This window comes from Simochromis diagramma, unplaced genomic scaffold, assembly GCF_900408965.1.
Source record: "Simochromis diagramma unplaced genomic scaffold, fSimDia1.1 OVJJ01000131.1, whole genome shotgun sequence".
In the NCBI taxonomy this organism is placed as follows: domain Eukaryota; kingdom Metazoa; phylum Chordata; class Actinopteri; order Cichliformes; family Cichlidae; genus Simochromis; species Simochromis diagramma.
The window spans coordinates 3683170-3709197 of NW_024387200.1; the positions used below are offsets into that span (position 1 = coordinate 3683170).

Genomic DNA, 26028 nt, shown 5'->3' on the forward strand with positions numbered 1-26028 from the left:
AAGTCAAGCTTTCTTACTTCATAGAGGTGAATCCTACAATAGGTATAGTAGCACCAGACCCCGTAGGTAATGACAGACAGGTCAGTGTTAGTCAGTGTTGCCAGGATTAAAAAGAAAGCAACCCTCCACCTGTGGCACACACTTCCTGAAAACCAGAGGCTGAGTGATCTTGGCTCGTTTTAATAGGAGTTTAAATTTTGCTTGCTGTGACTTTTTTCTTGTCATACTGACCACTCAAAGAAATTTAGACTATAAATCACATTCTAACCGTATCTTCATACAGCACTTCATAAACTATCCATAGCTAATTTAGACTCAATGGTTAACCTAACATGCGTGACTTTGGACTCTGCAAAGAGGCTAAAGTACCCGAAGAAAGCAGGCGAACAGGAACATGCAAACTCCCCACAGAACGTCCACATTGCGATTTTATCCAGAAGCTTCCTTCACTCACCACTCCACCAACACGCGGCCTGTGATTTTTAATCTACTCAAGAAAGAAACACACGTAGTTTGCCAAAACACTTTGATTTATTCGTAAAATCTCCTGTTATTATTGAATGGCAGTGTTTCTCAGAGATTAAAAGCTCATTTTGATCAAAAATAACACATCAATCTTTGGTGTCTCTCACATTTATTTTTTGCACTTTAAAAATACACAAGTTTTCCTTCTTTTTAAAATGTAAAAAATATTAAAATATATTATTCAAAAGCCTGCAAATTAAAGCATGTAAAAAAAAAGAAATCAAGGTTTAGAGGAACTGTGGTGCTGAGTATCCAGTAATATATGGTTTACCAGATCCGATTCGATGGTTTGTCATCTTTATTTCGATGAGGTAGACCTCTCTAAATTTTTGGCACATCATTCACACCTACTGAGTATTAAAATCATCCTTTCTCAGTAAAAGCCAAAAAATTCTGCCTGAGTAGGATAATAATTCAGGTCGGAATTCAAAGTTCAGTGGACGGTTTCCTCGGTTTTGCCTCGTCCTCATTGCGCGGCACATGGAAGTCCACATATGGACACCATTTGCTGTTGAGACACACCAGTTTTTTCAGAGTGGCCGTCTTGACGATATTAAAGCCGGTTTCTCCTCCAAAGGTGCTGGGCTTCCAGTATTCAGGCGAGCAGATTGGGTTTCCAAGCAGGCCTTTCAGTGAAAAGGGAGCACCCATCTCCACCATGCTCTCTCCAAAAATCGCATTAGGACGGATTTTCTCTAGCATTATGCCTGGGTAAAACTCCAGGGCGTCTATGTCACCGTAGAGCTCTTCTAAACCTCGGGCTATTTCAGTGTTGTCTGTTTGGAAACAGAAAAATGGCAGGAAATTACTGCAGAGGTTTCATTTAATTCTTGTGTTGCTATAAATGTAAAATAAAAAGAGTGATTTTCTGTTGCTGAACCAATTTTATGTACACTTACCATAGTCTTAATGCCAACAGTTCGAAACTAGTCAAACACTGATTTCATTAACTACTGGTGCGTTCATTTAATTGTATATAAACATTCATACATGCACGAAACCCTCAAAATCCACTGATTCTCCAGCAGCTACATGAGGCAACTCAAATTACTCAACATACACTAAATGGTTGTACTGTAAAATTTCAGGCACACATTTAAGTTAGTTTAAATAATTTTTTCATCCAGCACTATCAGCTGAATATTTCTGCTGCTTTGGTTTATAATTGATATTTTTCTTGTCAAAAAGTGTATCCTGCCTCTCACTCAGCTGGGACTACTGCAAAAGTTTGTATTAAAGAAGTTACAAAAGTGAGTATTTGCTTATATAACACTTTTCTACTCTATTTGAGCACTATATCCTTTTATAAGCACTTTCTTCTAAAGTGTTTTCTATCTAACACCCACATTTACACTTCAGTGAATGCAGGTTTCTTTCCCAAGGACACTTTGGCATGCAAACTGGAGACTGGAGCAGCCAGGGATCAAACAACCAACCTTCTAATTATTAGATGAGCTGCTCTACCTCCTGAGGTACAGCCACCCCAACTACTAAGTATCACAATAGAATCAAATTATCATTCTATATGGGACGTGTGAATTTACTGATCATATGTTCAACACAGGAAAAATAAATATATCTAGTAATGCTGTGTGAAAATGCAGACAGTGCCTTGAAAAGCACAGTCAAAAACACTAAGCCCAGTGCTGTTTACACACATGTGTTATGCTGCTGTGTGGTTGAGGAAAATGCATGCATATATTGCATTTTGTGTCACATATGTGTAATGAGTAACAAAGGGGGCATGCATGTGTTCATATTTCTTTAACTTACCAGTTAATTCACCAAAGGACATGTAAGGCTTCAGGTTAAACCTCTTCCTATATTCATTGAAAGGCTGCACACGTGTAGCTCTGGATTCTCTGATGACCATTTCTGCAACCTTAAGCACCACTTGATGAGAGTTGTGACCTCCTCCTATCTAAAAGTGTGAATATAAGCCACAAAAATGTTATTTCATGAGCAGTGAGTGACAAACTCTGCTGTTCCATGACAGCTTGCAACACGTTCTCACCCTTGCAACACACAGAAGTACTATACCACTTTGCATTAATCTAATGCTGCTAAAAGACACAACTTGATAGCATTATCACCAATCTCAATTTAGGAAGTAATTGTGAGTTATGAAATGTAGACGTTCAGTGTTTGTGAAAATGTAGTGCACTGCATCATCTGCCATAAGTAGCTGTAGTTTCATAACACAGTGAGAACCGATGATTATTGTGATTTATCTTTATTTATAAAACGATAAAGTGTACGAGGCTGATGGTGCTGCTTTCTGTTAACTGATTGACAGCATTGCCGTTATGCAATGATAAAAATATACATGACCTGTTTCCCGTTTTCTGACTTCTATAATTCTGTTACCTGTCCTGCAATCTGTCGAGAGAATGCATCCACCAGCCTTTCCACCCCGTAATGCATCAGGAGGGAGGTGTTGTATAAAAACTGAGAGTATGGTATTTCTTCTCCCTCTATGACAATGCTGTCGGGCATCAGAGGGTGCCAGTGGTACAGGTGGCAGAACTCCAGGGCGATTCGATTGCTGTACTGGAAACGTGTATTGAAGAGCAGCTCTGGGTCAAACTTCAAGTCCAGCATGTAGCCACTCAGGTGCTGCACATACTCTTCTATTATAATGTTGATGATCTCACCTGAGGGAGAAATACAAAAATTAGCTTAGATTTGTGGAAAAATAATATTATTTATCTTCATGTTTAGTAATTAACAAAACACTGAAACAGTGAACAGTGTCAAATTCACAAGTGGTTTGTTGGTGAATAAATGGCGTCTTCTGTGGTTTGAACAACAAAACAGCGATCGGCAGACACATCAAACAAAGCCAGAAAAAGAACAGCAACCGTGCACATGTAGTGATCGTGGCATCACCTTCTCAAAGCAGAGCACAAACCTTTACATTTATAACCTCAAACTTCAAATCTCACGGCTCTAAGGCTGAAGCACTGCCATAAACAGGACACAGCAAATGACTTTAATAAACATTAAAATAACTCTTAGACCTGCCTTTTGTTGTATACTGAGAGTATATGGACATTTTTCTGATTTATGCCTCAGAATTGAATCAGAAAACACCCAAGCTCATATGTGGCCTTTTATCTTAATACATGTGTATCATATGAAAAATGTACTGGCCAAGAGCCTGAAATATGTTTTGTGCTGAGTAACTGTTTTGGTGTGTGGCCCTTTCACTCAAGTAAAATCATAATCCTGCTCAGGTGATAAAATTGATGACACAATAATATATATATACATAAATTAAGGTATAAATTAGGTTTGACTTAACATTTTGACTTAATGTAGACAAGTGATAATTACTTTGCATAGTCCCTAAAATGACAAGCTAAAATATAACCTTTCATTCAAGTGCTTCATCCAGGCTGTACAGAATTGCATACTATTCAACTGATTCAATCATATTCAAGCAGAGCCATTTAGGACATTTAGCTATGAATGTCTGCAGAAAACTTCGTATCAGTCTGTTTTACCAGCAGCAGTTCACCACTAGTCACAAACTGTAGCCAATTACCGCTGTAGCCAAAAAAGAAACAAAAAAACAAAAGATATCAACTCACAGACAAGTAGCTGATAAAGATGTACAAAAAGTGAAAAGACTAGTGTTTTGAATTTACTGTGTTTCACTTACTTTGTGTGTTTCAATCATTCTCTGATTAAATATTTACTTTTACTCACCAATAATGATGAGTCTGGCTGTCTGGAAAAGCTGCTCATCATCCCAGGTGGGATGTTCTGCCTTTAGGATGTCACAGACTCTGTTATGTTCCCGCAGCCATATGGTGGCATACATGGTTAGACCCGGCAGGATGCCAAATACCTCCTGACCGATGGCCAGACGCTTGTCTGCTGGGATGTTTTCAGGATACACCATGTGCACTGGGACCTCAGACACTGTAGGAGGGTACACCTCACCATTTACCAGCTGTGGAAGAAGAGTTAATTCCAGTGATTTCTTTACTATGTTTACCGACTATATTATAGAAATTAACATATACTAGTGGAATTCATGTAAAATAAAATTAAAAAACAAAAACAAAAATCTGATGGACTATATTTGTAAAGCAACAACATCAAGCTGTTAGATTAAGATGGGTAAAATAAAGAGGCTTCTTAAACTGTTCTGAAGACATGCTGATAAGGTGGCAGTGAAAAAATAGTCACCGATTGAAGTTTTGTTTTAACCACTTACCACAGGCATCTAGAAAATCCAACACGATCTTCTCACAAGTTAACATGCTAAAGGAAGTGCAAGCAATCTATATCTGACTCAGTGAACATATACAACACAGAGCTCTGGAGAGTTTTCTTAAAGATGAGGAGGTAAATTTGAATGTAGTATGTTACCCGTATTAGGTACCAACCCTTACAAGATATTGCTGAAACTTACAGGTATTATTTTTTTTAAACTTTTTACTTGAAAAATAAATATGACTGACTGGAGTTAATAAGTTCAGCATTTGGAAGAAATTTTTTGCTTGTCTGGTACATTAGATCAGATTAACTTCCAAGACTGTCGGTGGTCATTGTTCTCACGGTTACAGTGTAAATCTCATCTGTGATGTTATGCTCACTCTAACCACCTAAATTCAAAAGTGTAAGACTCAAAACCCACTGTCTAATTTTCTAACATATAAGGCTGACAGATTTTCACCTTAAAAAGGACAAGACTCAGAAATCTAAAAAATGTCTGAAAGACCTAAAGACATAAAAAGATGAAGCTTGACATGTTAGACAGCTCAGCTAATTTAGGTTAGGCCAACATTTCGGTTATATTGCCATCTGTTGCTGTGGCATGGTCTTGATAGCACTTATAATTTTTCTGCTTTTTCATGTGGGTGAAGAAATTTTCTTTAAAAAAAATACACGTGTATGTGTGGACAAAGCTTCGTTTTCTGGTGAGAACACCAAGTGAGCATTATATTCCTCATGCTTTCTGAAGGTCATTATCCTTAAAAATCTGAGGAAACTGGGCAAGTGGAAAACAGAAGAAGTGTCAGGCTCAAAAAACAAAAGTCATGTCCTTTAAAAACTAGGGGAAAAAAGAAAGGAGAGAAATCCAACAAAGACCTAATACAGGCTGAAGCCTCATCAGAACTAGTCTCAGTGTGTGGCTGTCAAGAAGCCATTCTTAAAGGCAGGAAAGGCTGATCTATGCCAAACTGCCAAAGAACTGGACGGAATATCTGTGGCGACAGGTCGTATGGAGCAGTTACTGCTAATTAGAAGTTTTTGGTTCAAACCTTCGCCAATATGTATGGAGGAGGTCAGATGAGAGATACAACAAGTATCTACACCCCTCTGTAAAGCATGGTGGATGCTCTTTCATGGTCTGGGGCTCAACCAGTGGTTTTGGAGATTTCATGAAAATTGATGAAACTATGAACACAGAGATGTTCCACAATATGGAAACAATGGTATTCCTGTTCAAGTATTATTGGAAGTTAATTAAAAAACTAAGCTAAATAGGTTTTTGTTTTCATTCAAGATTTTTTTAATCTTTTTTCTAAATGAAATTAAGTATTTAACTGTGAGTATATAACTATGAATGTATATGACAGTGTTTACAGGTTTGTAGATAGGTGTATGCGTTTAGCTAGTCATACTAATTATGAATGCAAGAAAGCTCAAGCACTTTCTTTTTTCTCTCTAACTTTTTATAAGGTTCTCCCTTTAGTGTTTATATGCAGCTATGTCAGACACACCTGATACTTCAGCTTTCCATCTTTATGAAGCCGAAGTTGATGTTGTCTCACAAGATCTTCTCCATAGATGTTGCTTGCGTCTACCTGTGTGGGTAAAAGAAAAAGAAAGAGGAAAAAAGGCTTACATTTGGTGTAATGAAATGATGTACAACACACATCTTTGTTATGTAGAATGTCAGAAACTCACACCATGCCCCAAACCCTTGGTGAAGCCCCCCTGAACTTTATGGTCTGTCTTGAAGAACTGGTGCGTGAAGTGTTGAGCCATAAAAGCAAACATCAAATTGGTTCCCTGAGGATTTGGCCTAAACTTCTGTCTCTTGAAAAACCTCTCAACTAAGACTTTGGCATCAGGAAGAACAGGTTTACCTGCAGAGAAAGAAACTCTTGAAGCTTTCCACAGAAACACAGTTATGTCTCTTTAGCTGTGTAGGTCTCACCTTTAGCACCCATGGGTAAAGGACAGTCTTCAGGTATAGGAGGAAGGATCCGAGTGTAGTAGGAGATATTAGAGTAGGACTCCCAGTTAATGTATCCATATTTGGTATTGTAGGTGGGAGGGCTTGGAATAAGGTCACTCCTGACTTTAGGAATAAATGTCAAAGTCATAGGTAAAATGTCTTTATTAGATACATAAATTTAGCTTTATGAACTCTTCTTATATCTTGCGGGCTTTGTTATTTGCAGCTGTTTATCTGGAAATAGGAAATTGTCAAATCCCTATAACGTGAATTTTGAATGAGTTTTATGTGTCATGAGATTTTCTGGGACCTTCTCATTGGTAAAGGAATTATCTAAACATTTTATAGCCTGCTGACTGACATTTAAGAACGTTTATTTCACCTACCTGTCAACACTAATCTCATGAAGGTGTCTCGTAGGAAAGAGTTGTTTATCAGGCTCCAAAACCACGGGAAGTGAGTAAGGATGAAGTGAGTCACGGAAGGACTGGGCTTCAGCATGAGTCGAATTCTGGTCCAAAACTCCGCTACACATAAAAAAATAAAAGTAAAAATTAAAAAAAACAAAAACAAAACTGTTTTTCATCCTTTAAATGCCAATTGTAAGCCATTTATAAATATATCACTAATGCCTGTATTAATGGGAAACAAATAAATGTATATGTATAACTTTTGTAACATTTGTTTTCTTTATTCATCACATGTAGCAGGTTTAGCCAAAAATTTATCTCTAAAACAACTTTCATAAAATCTAACCACTGGGGTTGACATTTTGAAAATTGATGTTTCCGAATGTGACACATGCATGCCAACTAAAAACTTTGATAAATATCAGTAAGAATTGCTTAACAAACAGGTTTTGCATTTTGTTTCTTTCAGTGACTCTGACTTCCTCCCTTCACACAAAACCTAAACCTACTCATCTCAACCAAAAACAAATATTGAGAAGATGGTTTCTAAATGCAAAACATCAGCTCTTTTATCTAGTTACTCATGAGTGTTTCCTTTTGACTTATCTATCATAGCTGTGCACAGATCGGATTATCTAAACAAAACTAAGATAAAGGGTTAGCTGTGCACTCCAGATCAACTTGCTCAGTTTGCAAAAAAAATGTTGTACTCACGAATAGTGCAGTTGTCTCCATAAAAGCCAGTGCGAGTGCAGTCACATTTGAAACTGTCTGTACCAAATCGCACACACACTCCTGCATGTTGACAAGGGTAGTAGCAACAGGGATTCACTGCAAACAAGAAAAAAAAAAATCAATGAATAACTTGAAATAAATAAAAAAAAAAGCTAAGCTAAATGATTCGTGGGGTGAGAGTGTGAGGGATACTTGGCTTATTAACATGAGGATATCCATATGAAGCAACGGTTGACATTCAAACAATTAAATGCATATACAGTGTTGTGAAAAATAAAGTTTTTGCATGACTCTATACAGATGGGGAAAATTAAGTGCATTAAGAGGGTAAGTAACAGTAAGATGCTACTAATTACTGTAATTACTTCACTGTAGAGTAAAAATACCACTGAAACTTACAAATAAACCAGCAATTAATATCAGGGTTGGTGCGTCTCTGATCTTAGTAGTGAGCAGTTTTGTACATGTACTGTAGGTATGTCTGTAGAAGACATGGAGTTACAATATTTGGATGTTTTTTTATTACACTAAACAAAAGTCTTTAAATTACGGTTAATTAATTCTGAGAAACGGAACTAGACTTGAGCTTTATCTGCACCTACATTCAAATAGCTTCAGAAAACCCACTGAATATGATTTTAAAAGCCCATTTTAATTAGGCACAGACAGTGTGAAAGTGCAGGATGAATTCAAATACAGCTGCATTTGTGCTTGTTAATGTATCCATGTCTCACTAAGCTTTTCACAGTCCTTAAGCTAAACATTTGCTGAACTCACTTCCCCAAAAATGTAACCAGAGGCATACAGCAAAAGAACCAAAAACAAAACATCAGTGAATTGGGGTGTCCTAGACTCTGTGTACTTTGTGAAACTACAACGGATTAATAAAGGACAGAGTTTGCATTTAGCTTTCAACATAGAAAACAGTTCATGTATGAACTGTGAAACTAAAGTTTGACTTAATGGTTTCTAAGCATATAATGTCTACGATTAAACCCAGCAACCTCACTGTGACTTTAACACTTGCTGTAATATCGCTTCCTCCCCCCCTTCCTGCTTGCAGAAGTTCAATGAGATAATGTGACACTGAAGCATTTTTTTCCTCATTAGTTGGAAATGAGTGGATAGTTAAGCATGTCTACCCTTGAATGAACAACAGATAGACTTAGGCGTATCAGTGTGACTTTGTCAAAAAAGTGTGAGGTGGCTCTACACTATTTTTAACAATAAAGTTATTAAAATACTTTAACAATTTACAAAAATACTGCACAGGAAGTATAACGCATTACTCCCGCATGAGTTTGGCAGCACAAAGAACTTCCCCTTAGGTCACAAGGAGGTTGTACCATGTAAATTCTAATGCTATGAGTTGTCAAAATCTACACAGTGGCAACAACATTAAATGTGCACACAATGATAGCGAAATGCGTTTTGTTAGTGCCATCGCTCTAAATGTCACCCTTTTCCCCAGTGTACTGGAGGAAAAAAGCAAGGTCTCCCCACGATCAATCAATTCATGTCAGAATAGTCAGTAATTTGCCCTGTGTACGTCTGTAAAGAAAATGACCTTGTCTGAAACCAACAGGGGTCAACATTTGTGAGCTTGGGAAAAAGCCTTCTTTTCATCTCTCTGATCCATAGTTGACCTAATTCATGATGGGTTATTAAAGAATTTGTTTTTTCTTATGCATGGAAGCACATTCAAGATAAGAACATTTGGAGATTCCCTGTTTACTGTTGTTGACTATAGTAACTATGTTGCAAGAAGTTTAAATCTGTATGCCTTTGTTGACTTCCTTCCCAAATACCTTCCCCTATCTTGGCTTTCTAAACCATTTTTTCTTTCTTTCTTTGTGCAGAGTACCCTGCCAAATTTCACATGTGCATACAAAACCCTTCTCAACCATATATGAAACATACTAAACAGTGGAACTTAAAGCATTGTCAAGCTCTCAATAGTTCCTCCTGATCTGAAGCTCTCTCTGCACCCATCGTCTTCTGCTGTTGAATGAATGATGAATGAAAAAGGAAACAGATAATTTGCTAACCATCATGTGTGGGTAACGACTGTTACCATGCAACTGTGCTCTGCAGCACATCAATTAAAAGTCATGATAGAAGAATGGATGTTACTCAGAAATGCTGAGATACTTTCATAAATATTGTTTAATAAGCAAACCACTGACAGAGAGAACACAATACGGGCAGCTTGAGATGTTTGTGAACAGCTGAAGTTTTGTGAGGTGTTACTTTCTGGCAGGAATACCAGGAGTATCAGTGCACTTTCCAATGTGAACTTTCCAGAGCCCTGCAGAGGAATGAATGGAAAAGCTAATTTTGGGCCCCTCAGGCCCCAGCTTTGACTCTTTATGTGCTAAATGTTTAATCAGCAAATATTAGAGTTGGTTTGGTGGTTGCTAATATGCTTGATTAACCTTCATGTAGAAAATGAACAGACTAACACAACAAGAAACGATATGGGAGAAATGATTGTTTACTGAAAATCAAAAGGTCATCAGGATAATCAATCATCATGTCCCATGTTGTAATTAAAGAAACTGCTTACCAACACTTGAGTCACCAGCACATGATGAACTCTCCAGCAGCAGCAACAGCAGCAGCAGGGTGATGAACACCCAGATGAAGATGCTAAATGCTACAGAAGATAATAATAATAATGACACTGAGTTGATGTTTTAAAAACGAGCATCAAGTTTAGATAATTTTAGAACTTACCTTTCATGCTGAGCTAAATAAGAGTCTAAATGTTCTATTACAGTGTTATTCTGCTCTTTCTAATATGTTTGAGAAACAGAGATAGGCTGCTGTCTTCATAACGTGCCATTGAGACCATGCTGATGCAGTTTCACTGGCTTTATAATTATCTATCGGGAAATGGGCGGTAACAAAGCATCCTCCACTTCCTCTATTTAGAATTTCATAGAAAACCCACAGTGTACCACTGGCTTCAAAGCTTTCTGATTGGACAGTCTTACACAGACTGGCAGAAATTCTAACTTCAAAACACTGAAATAGACCCTTTATATATATATATATACATATGTGTGTATATACACACACATATGTATATATATATGCCGTTCAGATCAATGCCGTGAAACCAAACCGCTTTGAGAAAGTTTCAAGGTGTTATATCCCCACCTGCTGGTAAATTTTATTTAGCATCGCATTGTGTGAACTAACAGGGGACATTAGCTCCCCATTACGTTTCATTTCAGTGACAATTATGATGCAAAACTGTAGTCAAGCCACCTTTGTTTTTTTTAATTAGCATACACAATTATTTGCACTTCCTGTTGTATGTTCTGTAGTCTAATTGCACCTATCAAAACATAAATAACCTGCTAGAATTTGACAACAAAATAGTTTGTTTTGTTTTGTTTTTTCTAAAAACTTGAATTTGGGTGCATAGTTACTTTGTTAGCTGAAGCAACCCTAATCCTAACCCAGGATGTTTCACTCACTGAAGTATGACTAGGAAACAGTAGAGTCACAGGGGTGTAGTTTGTGGAGTGGTGCGTGTGCTTCATAAAACTCATAATGAAACAGTGGTACACGTCTTCTGAAACTGCACCCACACAACAATCTTTTAGAAAGATAAGACAAACATTTTCATAACAAAGTTAGAACCATATCTTTGCTGGATAAATTTGTATTATTTGGTTTATTTGGTGCATTATTTGGTATTGTTTGCTCTTAAGGAGCTTAAAGGCAATGACACACTGTATTTATTTTATTTTATATATATTATGGTAAACATCAACATCCATTCAGGCAGGTTTTTAACCAAAAACCAAATACATTAATACATACGTACAGTACAGCCCCAAACATAAATAAAGTAGTTTACTCAGGCAAAAAGTTGATTCTTCAGTTGTTTTCACTTGTATTACCAGTAAAGACTTTAAGACTGCCTAATCATCACACATAAAAATAAAATACCAGAATATGGGCTTCTCCTAAACTTATTATTGGCCCTTGTGTTTAGATAAAGTTTGTGTTTCTTTTTAATTATTGTGAATACTTTAGTTGTCCGAGAAGTAAGAAATGATTATAAGGATCTACTATTGGATAAACATATGTATTGACAATACAAAATATAACTGCCATAAGTAGGCACATGAGTACAAGTAGTCTGCATATAATTAAAGGAAAGACTTCACTGACTTTACTGAATTCCATAAACGTTAATATTATATTTTTTGTCATTTTATAATAAAAAACTTATTTTTAAAGTCAGAGTAAATTAAATCACACTTATAAAACAAATGTGTCAAAAATCACAGTCCTGGTAATTTTTATTTGGATGAAGGTCAAAACCTTTTGGGTTCTGCCAAATTTTTTCATGTGCATGAAACAAAAGGCTGAGATCTTAGAAAGCAAGAGCTGTGTTTATTTTTTTGTAAGGCTGAGGTCACCAGTCTTACCATAAAGATAGGAACACTGTCACTGGTGTAGCCAGGTTTGAATCACTGGGGAAAAGGAAGGAAAGAAACAAATGCAGCTGAGTTTCCATTTTCCGATCTCTGATACCTTCCAGTTGAGATGCCATTTGAGCCAAATCTTTGTGAGATTTTAGCCTTTTGAAAGCACTTTTGTATAATTCCCTGCATACTGTAGCAATTTTAGAGCTAACCTGTTTGTAGTGTCCTTATTCAGATAAGTTTGATCTAGACTGAAGAATTCAGCTAAGTCTTTTAAACTTTGCATACTTCTCTAATTGTGGTGTCTCGGAAGGAAGTTAATCAAATCTGTTGTAAAATGATAACGATATAAGCTATTTGTTAGCCTTATATCTAACATGTGCTCTGTAGCTGTAAATGCCTGCTAAAATCATACAGATGCTTTATCCATTTTCTCCAAAATCCTCAGCGAAATTAATGTCGCTTTTTAATTTGTTATATTGTGATTGCATTAATCTAACTTATTGATTTAACTTGTTAAGTTAGAAGAATATTACTGTTTTCTAGTGATATATTTGTGTTTCCAAAAAGATTCCTGAAGGTCTACTTTAAAATGACCAGAGAATCAGACTTCTAAAAGTTGCAACAAAATAATTCAAAACAACAATAAAAGATGACATTTTAAAGTCTTCAAAGCTGGTTTTCCTTCACGAACTTAGTTACTTGTAGCGACTGTATACCAATTTGGACAGTTATTATATTATTATTAGTAAATTAATTAATGGGCACTGGAGAATAAAAATGTATAGAGTCACAAATCGAAACTTTTGCTGACTATGCCCAAAATAAGGTGTTTAAACTATTATTCCCCAGGAATTTAAACTTCTGCCTTCTTTGCTCTAGCTAAAATCTCCCATTTCAATTTAAAATGTTATGAGTGCTGTAAAAAGTCCACTTCATGTAGAATCTATTTTCCACTGTTGTTTTGATTACCTCAAAAATGGCACACATGCTAGATTTCCATATATAGTTTGTTGTCTTCTCTGCATTCGGTTGCTTTATATTCTTCCCGAGTTCATCAAAAACAGCACTGTTCTGTAACCAAAATGAAAACACAAATTTTATATGAAATAATTTAATACAGCTCATTCTGCTGCCTATATGTGGTGCTTTCTGAAAAAAATGCACAATTTAAAACAACTTATTGTTTAGAGGAAATCAGCGCACCTATTGTTTACAGTTGTCTGAGCAGGGTTTTTCACAGTTTTTCAGAGTTTAGCATCTTGATGCTTTGTAAGTGAAAACTGAGGATCACTCTTCAGCGAGCATTAAGTGTACAAACCAACCAACCAACGTCCGAGGCTTCAAACTGTATTTGGGTTCCATTCTGTTTCCTAGACATGATCGATATGAAGAAGAATGAGACGCATCAGGAACTAATTATCAAATCATCTTTTCCCGCCTTACAAGTGCCTGAAAAGGACCTATCTGCGCAGGTTGCCATGGAGATGTTGGCGCAGGCTGCAACCGAGGCTCGCTGCTTCCTACAGCATTCCTGGTAATTGAGATCAGATGCTCCTCTCAGTGGAACCTGGACTGGGAGTAACCTGGAAGCATTTATTTTATGGAGAAGATGTTTAGTTAAGCCTTGCTCCCGCTCTAAATGAGCCTCGGCCCAGCTCTGGTGATGAATACGATTGGTGAAAGCAGTGAAGGCTGGTTCCTGACTTCTTCCTTCCCCTGGTTCGGGTTACAGATTAGCAGACTTCCTGTCCAGTTGTGGAATGAGCCAAACCAACTGATGGAGAGGCAATAGGTGTATGGGCAATGGCATCATGTGTTATCTCAAATGGGATTTCTGACAGAGCCACACAGCATGGATCCTGAAAGTATCAACTTATTAGAAGAAGCAGCTGATTGCAAAGGAGGGCAGACCTCCTCTGGAGTCAGGTGGTGGTCCATATTAAGTTACTACATTACTTAAGTCGTCCAGCTGTACTAGTAACATTTTGTGTACAGTACAAACAGTACAGTACATTACTCATTGGACCAAATGGGCTGACATTAGCTAGTCACTAGCCAAATTGTGTTAAAAGAATACATTTCAAAAATTAAAAAAATATTGTTTGCCAGCATCCTGTGAGGATCTAGCTGGTTTAAGTGCCAACATGTAATTTCTTTATATGGTCAAAAAGTTTAAATGATCAGGTACAAAGAGCAGATTGAAATGAAAAAAACAAACAAACAGCTAATGTCAGTCTGTTATTCCAAAGGTTTGGGCATTTAAACAACACTTGGCTTCAAACAGTTCTTCATATAAGGCAAAAAAAAAAAAAACAACTTACTTTTTTACATTACATTCAGCTGCTGTTCTTATGAGCTCTCATAATTTGAGCTTTCCTTTTGGTAATGAAAGACCTGAGCATATAAGCCAAACTGTCAATTTTCTGGTCGAGCTATGTCTCATTTATAGCCACGAACAAATAAGATCATGGATGGAAGTGTTCGAAATGAGCATTCTTCAGAGGGTGACTGGGCTCTCCCTTAGAGACAGGGTGAGGAACTCATTCATTTATTAGGGATTTACAGTACAGCCACAACTCCTCCACACTGAAAGTAGCCAGCTTTGGTGGTTTGGGCATGTCCTACAGGGAGGAGGCCCCAGGGTAGACCCGGAGTAGACACTCAGCAGAGATCTGGGAACATCTCAGTGTTCCTCCAGATTAGCTCTGCCTAGGTTGCTGGATTAGACTAATACATGCATGGCTACCAGGTATTACTTGTAAAGCGTGTATTGTAGTCATACCACTGTCCTGCAGACAATTGGATGCAGTTGGCATGAGAAAACAATTTACAAGTGAAACTGATGGAAATGTCATTATTTGTGCACGCTATATTCAAGCTATCCCCCGACAAGATGAAAAGTCAGGTGATCACCAAAGTAAAAATGTTTCATTTGAAAAGGGACATGTTGAAAAGTTTGAATTTGGACAAAAACTCGATAATGGTGGCTTCACTCGGAGCACAAAGAGGTGCAAATATTAGGTCTACAAAGGGATAATAATTTTGCTCACTGTCTTGTATAATATATATTAATAATATGTAATAACCAAATGATGATGGAAGTTTTGTGTTTTGCTCTACTGCTATCAAGTGGTTCAAAGCAGCTGCTTTGATATATTTTCATGTAAAGCTGCAAATTGATTGAAATAGAAATGCTATATTTCTTTCCTATATAAGGATTTTATATGCATACAAAACATATCAACATTATTACTACCTAATGGTACTCGAGATAAATAGAAAGAGCCTGTCTCCTTTTAAAAATAGCGCTATACTGTAGAGATCATCTCTAACTGGGTCAGCATAGTTTCTCGTGAGTACTGTTTAGGTGGTCATAGTGCCCAGGCCTTTACACTACTTGTTACAAATGATCTGGGATCTGTGGGAGGGGCCAGATTTGGAGTCATTCATCAGCTGTCGACGAGCTGGCACAGTTCACCATAGAAAAACACAGTGTGCCCCCTCTGTAATGCAGCCACTCTGTAGTTAGACCACATTTTAAGTGTTTACACTTAGAGGCACACATGGTCGAGAAAATAAAAGCTTGCGTGCAAATTTGCCACTCTACCAGAAACTGTCTCAGAACTGGTAAATCTATAATGTGCCAACCATCTTTTTGTCTAAACTATCTCATCCCTGGCACCCTCTGCTTTACCATGCTCTTCTGCTCTTTATTCGCACTCATATGAAAACAAACTCTTTGGCAGTCCTGCTTGTGCTTCGGGTCATAGATCCTTTCCAATGCTCTCTGCTAAAACACCCCTCTGTTTCCTGGCCCACCTTGCACACCTCACTCTGTTCATCAGAGCATGAGCGTGCCCGCTGCCAGTCACCCCCACTTGACATGGCTCAAAAGTGCTGCCCTGCACCCGGGGCTGCTGGGATCAATAGAGCTTCAGGATATTGCAGTCGGCATCAAACTAAACACACAATGCATCCTGCACAAGTAATCTCCACGCTGAGTCTATTTGATGCGACAGTTTAAACACTTGAACTCAAAGCTCCCCTTTCGGGGGTGGTGGTGTTGAAGGAGGCTGGGTGGGCTGTGGTGGGGTGTGCATATGCTGACCTAAAGGGGTTTTCATGATTAGGAGTCTCGTACACCTCTGATTGCTGCGGGTCACTGCAGGTGAGTACAAGTGGTCGGAAGGAAGTAATTTTCCTTCTGGAGCTGGTTACCTGATTGGGTAAGTAGCTGATCTCTGACACTGACCCAAGTCCTCTAACATATCTAGAGCTGAGCTGGAGCCTGTTTAGAGGCAAGATTTGGGGTAGATTAATATGTTGCGCTCATAAAATTAAAGATTTTGTAGATAATTGTCATATTTTTCCTGTTATTTTAGAGAACTATGGAATTATTGCACCTGAAGCAATTTAACTGAACTACATTAAAATACTTTTCTCCTGTTTGTTCTCAGTGAGTTGTTTTTTGTCATGAGTAGCTGCCAGGGCAGGGAAAACCCCTCGAAACTTCCTTCACACAGATGCGTGTACATATGTTTGTTATTGTCAGCAGAGAAGACAACAAATAAAAAACAAACCCTTCAGGGAGGAGAGGGGTCAAATTCACTAAGTGGGGAAGTTGGATCCAGGTCAGAATCATCAAAAGATTAAAAATCCACAGCATCATGCTAATAGTTAGTCAAACCGTTTGAAATGTGAACCCAAAACCTGATGACATCAACACTGTTTCTTTCACAAAATTTGAAAAGCTTCACCAGAGTGAGAGAAGATCAGTTCATACACCCTGAAAATTACTGATCTTGACAGTAAAATAAGTACACAAGAGAAGTACCACAGATGACTCAATGGTAGAAAGAACAAAGTGTTAATTGAACACATAGGAGGAGATGTAGCATGAACAGAACATGTTAGGCTAATTGAACACATGACAGTATGACAGTAGAGCTGTAGGTGTAAGCCTTGGGCAGTCTTGCATCAATCAGCATGAATTGTAGTCACAGCTTGTTGCACAGCTGCAAAGACGTCACAAAATTAAAAGAAAAAAAGTTTAAATTGCTACTTTTACTAATGCTATAAGATCTCTTGGTTGTAAATGAAATTTCATCACAAACCAATATGAGTTTGGGATAAACTTGTGATGTGCATATCTCTGCCTTTTGTCCCTGTTAGTCGGGTAAACCAGGTGCTCACTGGCTACTAGAGGGGTTTCTACTTTCACCTAGCAGAGGAAAAGGCTTTGGTCTCTTTCCTCCCTCCTGTAGTGGAATTGATCAGCTGCTTCCTGTCTGTAAATAAAGAGGCATACTGTAACCCACTTGATAAATATCAAGGAGAATACGGCAATCAGCTGAAAGCAATTTGCATGTCTGTGCTCAAGCCAGCGGCTCGTGATTTTCTCTCCTGTCATCTATCATAGACCACACGCTTGGGCCAAAATACACAATACTCCCAAATTGCTGTCATATGGAGTGCAAGGCCTGAAAAAAGCCCTTCATTTTTCCTTGTCTGTACTTCAAATAAACTTGTATTTGTTAAATAACTGGAGAGGGTTTTTTTCCTCCCCAGTGCAACTTTTCAGAGAGAGGGATGGTGTAATGTGCCATTTCCTTTGTTTGTTGAAAGCTTGGCTGCAGGACTGTAATCTAGATGGGTTTGATCTTAGAGTAGACACAGCCTGTTGAACAATGGTTGCTGCTGGATGTTAAGTCTTTAAACATAAAACTGACCTGCAACATTCACTAGCTGGATGGAGTATTGTCTTGGTCTTTCTTGTTTTATTCATGCATCGTCACATTTTCACTACTCATTGTGTAAAAAAAAATAATCCCAAAACATAATTTTTCTCACATTTAAACAAACATATAAGGAGACTTCTAGCACTGGTTCCCAGTTTTCCATTTGAACTAATCTATCACGTTCCAAACGCTGCCCGACTTCATTAGGAGAGCAACTGGGGGTTAAAATGAGCAATGTTTACATAGGTGACTTCTTGCAGTTGTACGAATAAAGGCAAATCCACCACTGAACTGTTCTGAACACTTCACTTCAGCATCCTAGTCTTTGACCCAAATTTGGCACGCTTGACTTTAAATCACATGGTAGGCACTCCCTAAAATATACCCTGCTTAGTCAGATATTGCTGCACTAAACAGGATGTTATGAGTGGTGTCATATTTATGCGTTATATTACTTCATGTTCTTTGTTTGTCTTCTTTCTTTTTCTTAAAAAAAAGGTCAGCATAGTGTTGGTGACAGTAGATGGATGCCTTAGTGTGGCCAGTGTGCATCTTACAGATGACTGGCCACCTCATATAGGGCACCAACATGCCACAGAACAGCTTTTTGAGCTGCACTAAAGAAGATTTAAACTATTTATTGAGCCTATCAGCCTGTTAGAAATGCTTGAATTCATAAACTGAGGAAATCATTGTGCCATAGATATCTCTTCTTGGTCAGTTTTCAAACTCTTTCTATCAGTCTGTGGCTTCTTCCTTTAACAGTGGGGGTGGTTTGGTGGTTAGCACTGTGCTTTTTGCCTGTAGTTTGCATGTTCTTCCTGTCTCCATGTTCTTTCCAGGTGCTCCAGCTTCCTCCCATAGTTCAAAGACATGCACAGGGTAACAGTAATGGCCTAAATTGGCTGTAGGTGTAAAAGTGACCGTGAATTGTTGCCTGTTTTCTATGTTAGCACTTAGACAGATTGGTGACCTGTCCAGGATGTGCCCTGCCTCTCACCTTATAACAGTTGGGACAGGCTCCAACTCCCATGTCACCCTGAAGTGGACAATCAATATTTTACGTTTTTCCAAGTCTTTTAGTTCAATACATGATGTTAATTTGTTAAATATGTTGACGAATGCTTGTAATTATTGAAATTTTAACATAGATGATTATTAAGCCATTTTTTAACCAGGTTTTTATCTTTAGCAGCCATAAGTAAACATATAAACTACATTTCACAACTTCTATGTTCGGTTGAGAAATTAGGGCTTTCCACATTTACTCGGGGGTCACTCTGGTGACTACACAAGTAACCCTGTTGAACTGGTTAGTAGAGCAGATAAATCTTTTTCCAACAACATTTTAGAGCCCTGCTCCCACTCAAACTTCGGATGTGTAACAATACTCACACAGAGTAGCAGAGTTTCTACAGAAACAAGATAAGAACCTACTGTTGCATTTAGGGCTCACTCCACCCTTCTCCAAACATTTTAAATTCGGCCAATATGCCAAGCAGAGCATCAATCATCCCTGTAATGTGACTTTGGCCCTGTTCTCTGTAATATCCAGATACAGAGAGTCACAAATCATGTTCACTGCATTGTGACTGCAGCTCACCCCAAAAGAATCACAGAAAACAGACAAAATCATTAAGCACAGATAACTGTCTTCTAAAGAAGAAAGTTCGCATGTTTAACTGGTTAATCCTATAATCAAAATGTATATCCTTGCTGTTTCAACAATGGCAGGAGAAATACAAAAGAAGTGATGCAACATGTAATACTGACTGCCTGTGTTTAGTCTTTAAACTGTGCTGCCAGCAAACAAATAAATGAAATCGATTTAGGAAGAAAATAACAAAAACAAAACAGTGTGCATGCAAGAGATGAACCACATGATCATTATCATTTTTCTACTTCAGTTTCATGTCATTAAAAAAATCTTAATGTTGTGACAAACAGTTGTAATTAGGTTCTTCTTCAAAAATCTGGCTCTGTATAAGAAAGATGGTCGATGTACAACAAGATAACTTTGGTTTAAGGTGACAAATTTTGTGGGTTTTTACAGCTTTGTGTGAGACTGCAACCACATCTTTAGTGAGATTAAAGAAAAGTCATTTAATTTTGTGTATCTCATAACATTTTACTCTACTACATACACGCTACAATATAAAATTGGGAATTTCAACGATAATAACTAAAAGAAAATCATCATAACAAATGAAAACTTTATTTCAGATCTTCTGTTTAATGTGTTTCACTAAACAATCTACCAGTAAAGTGAAACTTTTGCAGGGAAAAGTATTAAATAGGAGTTTTACAGTGAAAAAACATATTCTCCATCATACGGGTTTAATTTAATCAGAATTCATGGACAACATAAGCAAACTACCCATAACTGTCCTCTGATCCTGAGTCAAATGCTGCTGAATCCTGATTGGTGCACAAGAGTATTTGCCCTTTGCAAAAGTGAGACTCGCCCACTTCAAACCAATGTATAAAGACCGCAGACAAAACTGCAAAAACAAATATCTCTCATGTGAAATTACCACAGGGTGTAAGATTAGCACAATATATTTTGTTCGGGTACTGCAGGACTCCTTTTCCTCAGACTCTGAGACAGTAAAAAGCATTCCTCACTCATAAACTTGCATGTGCACATTCGTCCTTCGACAAGAAGAATGACTCATACTAAAAATGCACTAAGACTCATATTTTGGAGACTGAGATGACCTTTTAGTGAATCGTATCAGATAAACAAAACTTCAATAGGCAAAACAATGTGTAATAGTATTAAGAATAGAGAAAAAAGGGCAAAACCAGACATATGGCAGACAGCTGTGCATTGTACATTAATAAATTATTCTGTTCAATAGACCAATCAGGGGTTTCATACATTTGTTTTGATATTAGAAAAGTTGGAAACTGAGAGAAAATATACATTACAGTTTCCTTTAAAAAAAAACTGTTGAGAGCACAAGTAGATCTTGTGTGGAAAACTTGGAAAAAAAAAGATTTATGTGCCAAGTGTGTGAGAATTGTCTATCTTTCATAACTTCATTGACTACAGGCCAGTACGTTACACAAGCATTGTTATTGGGTTATGACAAAAGGACCCCACCTCAATATCGGGTGCTTCCCAGCGTTCCTCACTTTAAATTAGACTTTGCCCTCATGTGAACCTTGCTGCACGTCCACTGCGAGTGGACAACAGACGTCATACGTTGTTGACATACTAGCTATAAAACAATCCTCTGGGGCCTACCGAGTCTAATGACTTTAACATGTGCTGCAGGTTTTTTTTGTTATGGCAATATGCCGATTTCTTATTGTTTGTATAGTAGCAGTGGTGTGAAATCATTACATCCACAAAGCTGCACAGGATGCAACAGGTGACCCATCATCAGATGTTTGCATTGTCAAGAGGCTGCTGTGCATTTCTTTTTGCCAGATCTTCAAGGAGGAAATTCTGTACAGTGAGCGGGGGGTGGGGGGAGGCGAGGACAAAGAAATGAGAAGTCACATATGTAAAATAAACTTGTTGCTTAGTGCAAATTATTTTAACGCTCACTTCCTTTACTCTCTCAGGTTGCCTCTAACAGCCTGTGGACTAATTTCTATGGAAAGAAGTAGTGGAAGATCTTCAGCAGAAATCCAATCCAGTCTGACGTGTATGGTCGCTCCACAGCGCCTTGATGAAATGCCTCTGTTTTGCTCTCCTGCAGTGCCAAACGTGCAAAATACTAACTTGGAAATGTGACCCACTTATTGCTGAAAAGAAAAACCATCTCCCAGCAACACTGACCACTAATGTGGGTTCTGATTTTTTGCTCGCCACACACATGATCAAGGATGCAAGCCAAGGTTTGCTAGTGAGCTGTAATGTGAGTTGACTAGCACATGTTATCTAACAGAAGAAAGCCAGTTTTAAGCATATACAGCATATACAGCATGCTCAGCATGACGTCACCCATGTTAGTGGCAATAGTGAAATCCCAATAAGAAGCCTTGAAATGAGATGAGTTCTGACTCAAAAAATGCTCATAATTTGCCAAATGGTCTTAATGCTCTATTCAGTATGACTAGCAACTAGAGTGTTTGCTGAGTTCAGAGAGCAAGCATTTTCAAATATTTTCAAAGGTTTCTCATGTGATGTCATGCGCACATTATTGAGATTTTTCCATGATAATGGACATGATATAGCCACTGGTTGCCAGGGAAAAAGTAACTTCCCAGTGAATCCCAACAGTGGTTCACTGCATTCGCTGGGCGAAATCAATTGCAAAGTAGCTCCTGGACCAAAAACCTCCTTGGCTTTGAATGATAGCAAATTTACACTCTTTCCTGTAGTTTTTCATGTTTGTCTGCTAACACTCACTAAGTAATAGCTGATTGGTAGTAAAACCGGAAATGGAGAACCAATACAGTCACAAGGAGGTTTATGCTTGTGATAGTTGGGTCACTAGGGAAAGATATGGGTCACTGACCATCTTTAGGCCAGTGCCAACAGCTGCCATCAGCTTCCAGCAACCACTTGCAACTGGCGAGGTAGTTCTTGTTTTTTCCTCATTGCATCCTGCCAAATGACCATTGACCAGCTTTGATTCTACACTGTCATTATATTTGTCATGCCCAAAATGGCTGACATGTTTATGTCAAATGGTTGGCGCTCACATGTCTGCAAAAGCTCTATATAAACAAAAGGTTTTCTGCAGCCACAGGGCTCACCCCCTGGTGGCCACTGAAAACACTGCAGGTTTAAGGGACTTTAGTGTTGGCTTCAGTTTTCAGACATGGTAGGTTTGTCCTTCGTTTATACTGTGCATGACTTTTTCCAGTAAATCATATTCGGCCAAAATTGCAGAAGAAACAAGAGTTAGTATTGTCAGTGCATTCAAACAACTCTGTGACACTTTTCTTCTGGCTAATTAAAAGTAAAAGTAGTTTGCCTTTTAGTTTAGACAAGTGGCTAGCGTAGAAAATTACTAGTAAATAAGGACTAAATAAAACAAATGTTATTTATATTGAGACTGTTACAAAAAAACATTTTAAAGGTTCATATATCATGTAAGCTTGCCGTCTACAAGCAATACAAAGGTGGTGTTGTGAGCCAGATAGCTAAATAAAAAGCCAGTTAGCTGCACAGCATGTAGGCAAGCTAATGCTTGCCTACAATGCAGGCTTATAATATTATAAGTAATATATTTTTTTATGAAGTATTGCCTCATTTATTGCTAGTTTACAACATCTCTTTTCTTTTATCGCGACACTGTTTCAGTTGGGTGATATACAGAATTCAGTTTTTGGCTTCACACTAAGTAAACGCTCCAGGAAGCATCATTGTTTGCCACTTCTCATTTCAAGGATGAAAATGGTCCTTTCAGATCATCTGTCAAACATAACTGTCTTTGATAAAAACCTCATAGTGTTCACATGGTCAGAAACTGGTCAAAACCCTCCAAAAACACGGTCACATTATCATTAAAGAACCTCTTTTCTCTTACAGCTTGACCAGCCCACTTCAAGCTGACCCTGCTCCATCTAGTAATTACAGTTAACGCAGAGAGCTTCTGAAGTGCATTACACTGACAATACAAACTGAGACAACCAGGGTTGCTTTTTAAGTAATCAATAAAAATTAAGAGTCATTGATTTTGTGGAAACCTTTACTTTTGTTCTTTTTGTTCCCCTCTCTGAAGGTGTTTGGAGTAAAATCTTTATATATATATATATATATATATATATATATATATATATATATACACACATAGACAAAAGGGATATATTTTTGACGTCGATGCTGTGAAATCTCTAGGGAACACATTACTTCAAGCACAGAAAGAAAGATAAAAAGCATTTCAAACATTTAAAAGTATATTTTGTTATGAACACACATAAAGAGTACAAGTACCCAAATGGTAGTTAAACATCTGTCAACAAAACTTTCTTTCTACAGAAACTCAATTTTATATTGCCATGTATCAGGGGAGCTATTCATAAACCACATTTACTTATCAGCTTAGCCAATCAAACATGAATGTTTACATCATCATATTCACACGACAGCCAAGGCGTTAATCGTCCTCCATGACCTCAGGGAACACTGAAGTGAACGTGGCAGTCGTAACATGTTGCCATTTTAACATATTTAGCAACAACATAAAACATCATATAAATGACTGCAGTTAAACAATAAAGCCTCTTAAGTATCCCTGTGGAGATGCAAGCAGAATGAGGTGTGTGATCGGTGCTGATTGTCTGTTTGTCAGTAAGATTACGTAAAAACGACCAAGCTAAATTTCATGAAACTTACAGGAGAGGTGGAGCATAGCCAAAGGAAGAAACCATAAAATGTTGGCACTGCTTCAGTTCACTTTCTTTAAAGTGGACTTGGTAGAGGATGTGCTCTGCACGTCCCTTCATTGTTCAAATGTGTAAGTAAGCATAAGAATAGGTATCTGACTACCGATGCTTTTCAATCTTTTCCACAACGAGTACAGTACTGCAGAGTCCCTTAAATTCAAGTGTTTTTGTCTGTCGTTCAGTTTGATTAAATTACCTCAGAGTTGCTGAGATTCAATCAAACTTTAATATTGTCTCTAAACTACTGCCAATTGGGCCAGTAACATTATATTTAATTTCCTGTGGTATTTCTCAGCCTAAAAATGTCAGTGCAGGTGACAAACATGGCAGCAGATCAACAGAAACCATCAGTCAGGGATAAAAAAAAAGTCAAGAAAGAGCTGCCTCTCTAGTTTACTAAGTAGCACTGTGATGCTGGGAAACATGTCATCAGTACTAAGTTTAAGTGTTGGAAGTAAAACTGTTATTCTAAGCAATGAGGGGCTTTCTCAGCACCAAATCATAGGTTCACTGCAGGGCGCTGTAAAAATACTGTGTAGATTATTGGATCATTTTCTATCGTTGGTATCGGTGGAGGAGAAGCATCACAAAACCCCTTCTTTGGAGGAGACCAGTGCCAAATGCTTGAGGTGAACAAAGTTATATCAGCATGTTTCTTTTCTGACAGGCAATAGAAAGGTGTCCAAGAAAGAGCTGGAGAATTACTATCCTGCAGGGTATGAGTGAAACTTTGTGGTGGGACTGTTTAAGTCTGGGGGTATTTTCTCAGTGCTTTGCTTAGACATTTTTACAAAGTCTCCTTCATCACGATCAAGTGGTCTATTCTATGACGACATCCTCTGCCTTCTGCTTTGCATTACTGCAAAACATGATTCATATTAGTGCAAATATAAGATACCCCCAAAACAGTTTTAATACAACTTGAAGAGTAGTTGTTAACCTCACTGAACTATTTCTGGAGGAAATCATGTTTGTTAGAATATCCCCAAAATGTATGGCGTCACTTAAATCTGTCATTAAGCAGAAGGACTTCATCTTTTCACTGAAACTTTTTAACTCACATGAAAATAATACTTTTGTACCCCAACTGTATATTTTTATGAACAGTATTCACTTATTTGCTAAAGCGCTGAACATGCACTCTCTAAAAGTATGAATAGAAATCTTCTGGGTCTAATTATATGCTTTTAACTCTAAATAGACCTTAAATTTCTGTAGAGCAGCATTTCCTATATCCTATAGGATCACAAATAGATTTTTTTCCCATTCTGATTCTGCAAAAAAAGTATAACACTTAAACCATTTTAGAAGAATTAAGAGAATTTCTACATGACTAATTTTTACCACTGCAGGCGTCATTAAACCCCTTACGTTGCAATCAGCTCTTATACATGGAAGTGTGAAATCACTTCCATGTATAAGAGCTGATTGATGAAGTGGCCTCAAAGCTGCGACCTTTACATCCAAACGAAGAAATTCAGTTAATTAGCCGGTATTCGCTGTTTTTTTTTTCTTGAATTAATGCGCTAAATGTACATTTTCCTGTGAGAAAGGAGGTCTGCTGGTCCAGCGTGCAGCATCACATCCTGTCTGACTGAACTGGGTGTAAACTCCGAGTCGAGGCG

General features: G+C 37.8%; 1 protein-coding gene across 1 annotated transcript; it reads right to left on the reverse strand.

Annotated features, from left to right (window-relative positions):
• Positions 1-512: 512 nt before the first annotated feature.
• Positions 513-10723, reverse strand: ptgs1 (prostaglandin-endoperoxide synthase 1). The gene is made up of 11 exons (XM_040050990.1): positions 10606-10723; positions 10436-10525; positions 7849-7965; positions 7111-7251; positions 6704-6847; positions 6451-6632; positions 6264-6347; positions 4237-4483; positions 2893-3179; positions 2299-2446; positions 513-1301 (listed from the first exon to the last, which is right to left on the reverse strand). The coding sequence occupies exons 1-11, from the start codon at positions 10610-10612 to the stop codon at positions 952-954; spliced, it is 1797 nt and encodes a 598-aa protein (XP_039906924.1). The 5' UTR covers positions 10613-10723; the 3' UTR covers positions 513-951.
• Between the last annotated feature and the right edge of the window lie 15305 nt (positions 10724-26028).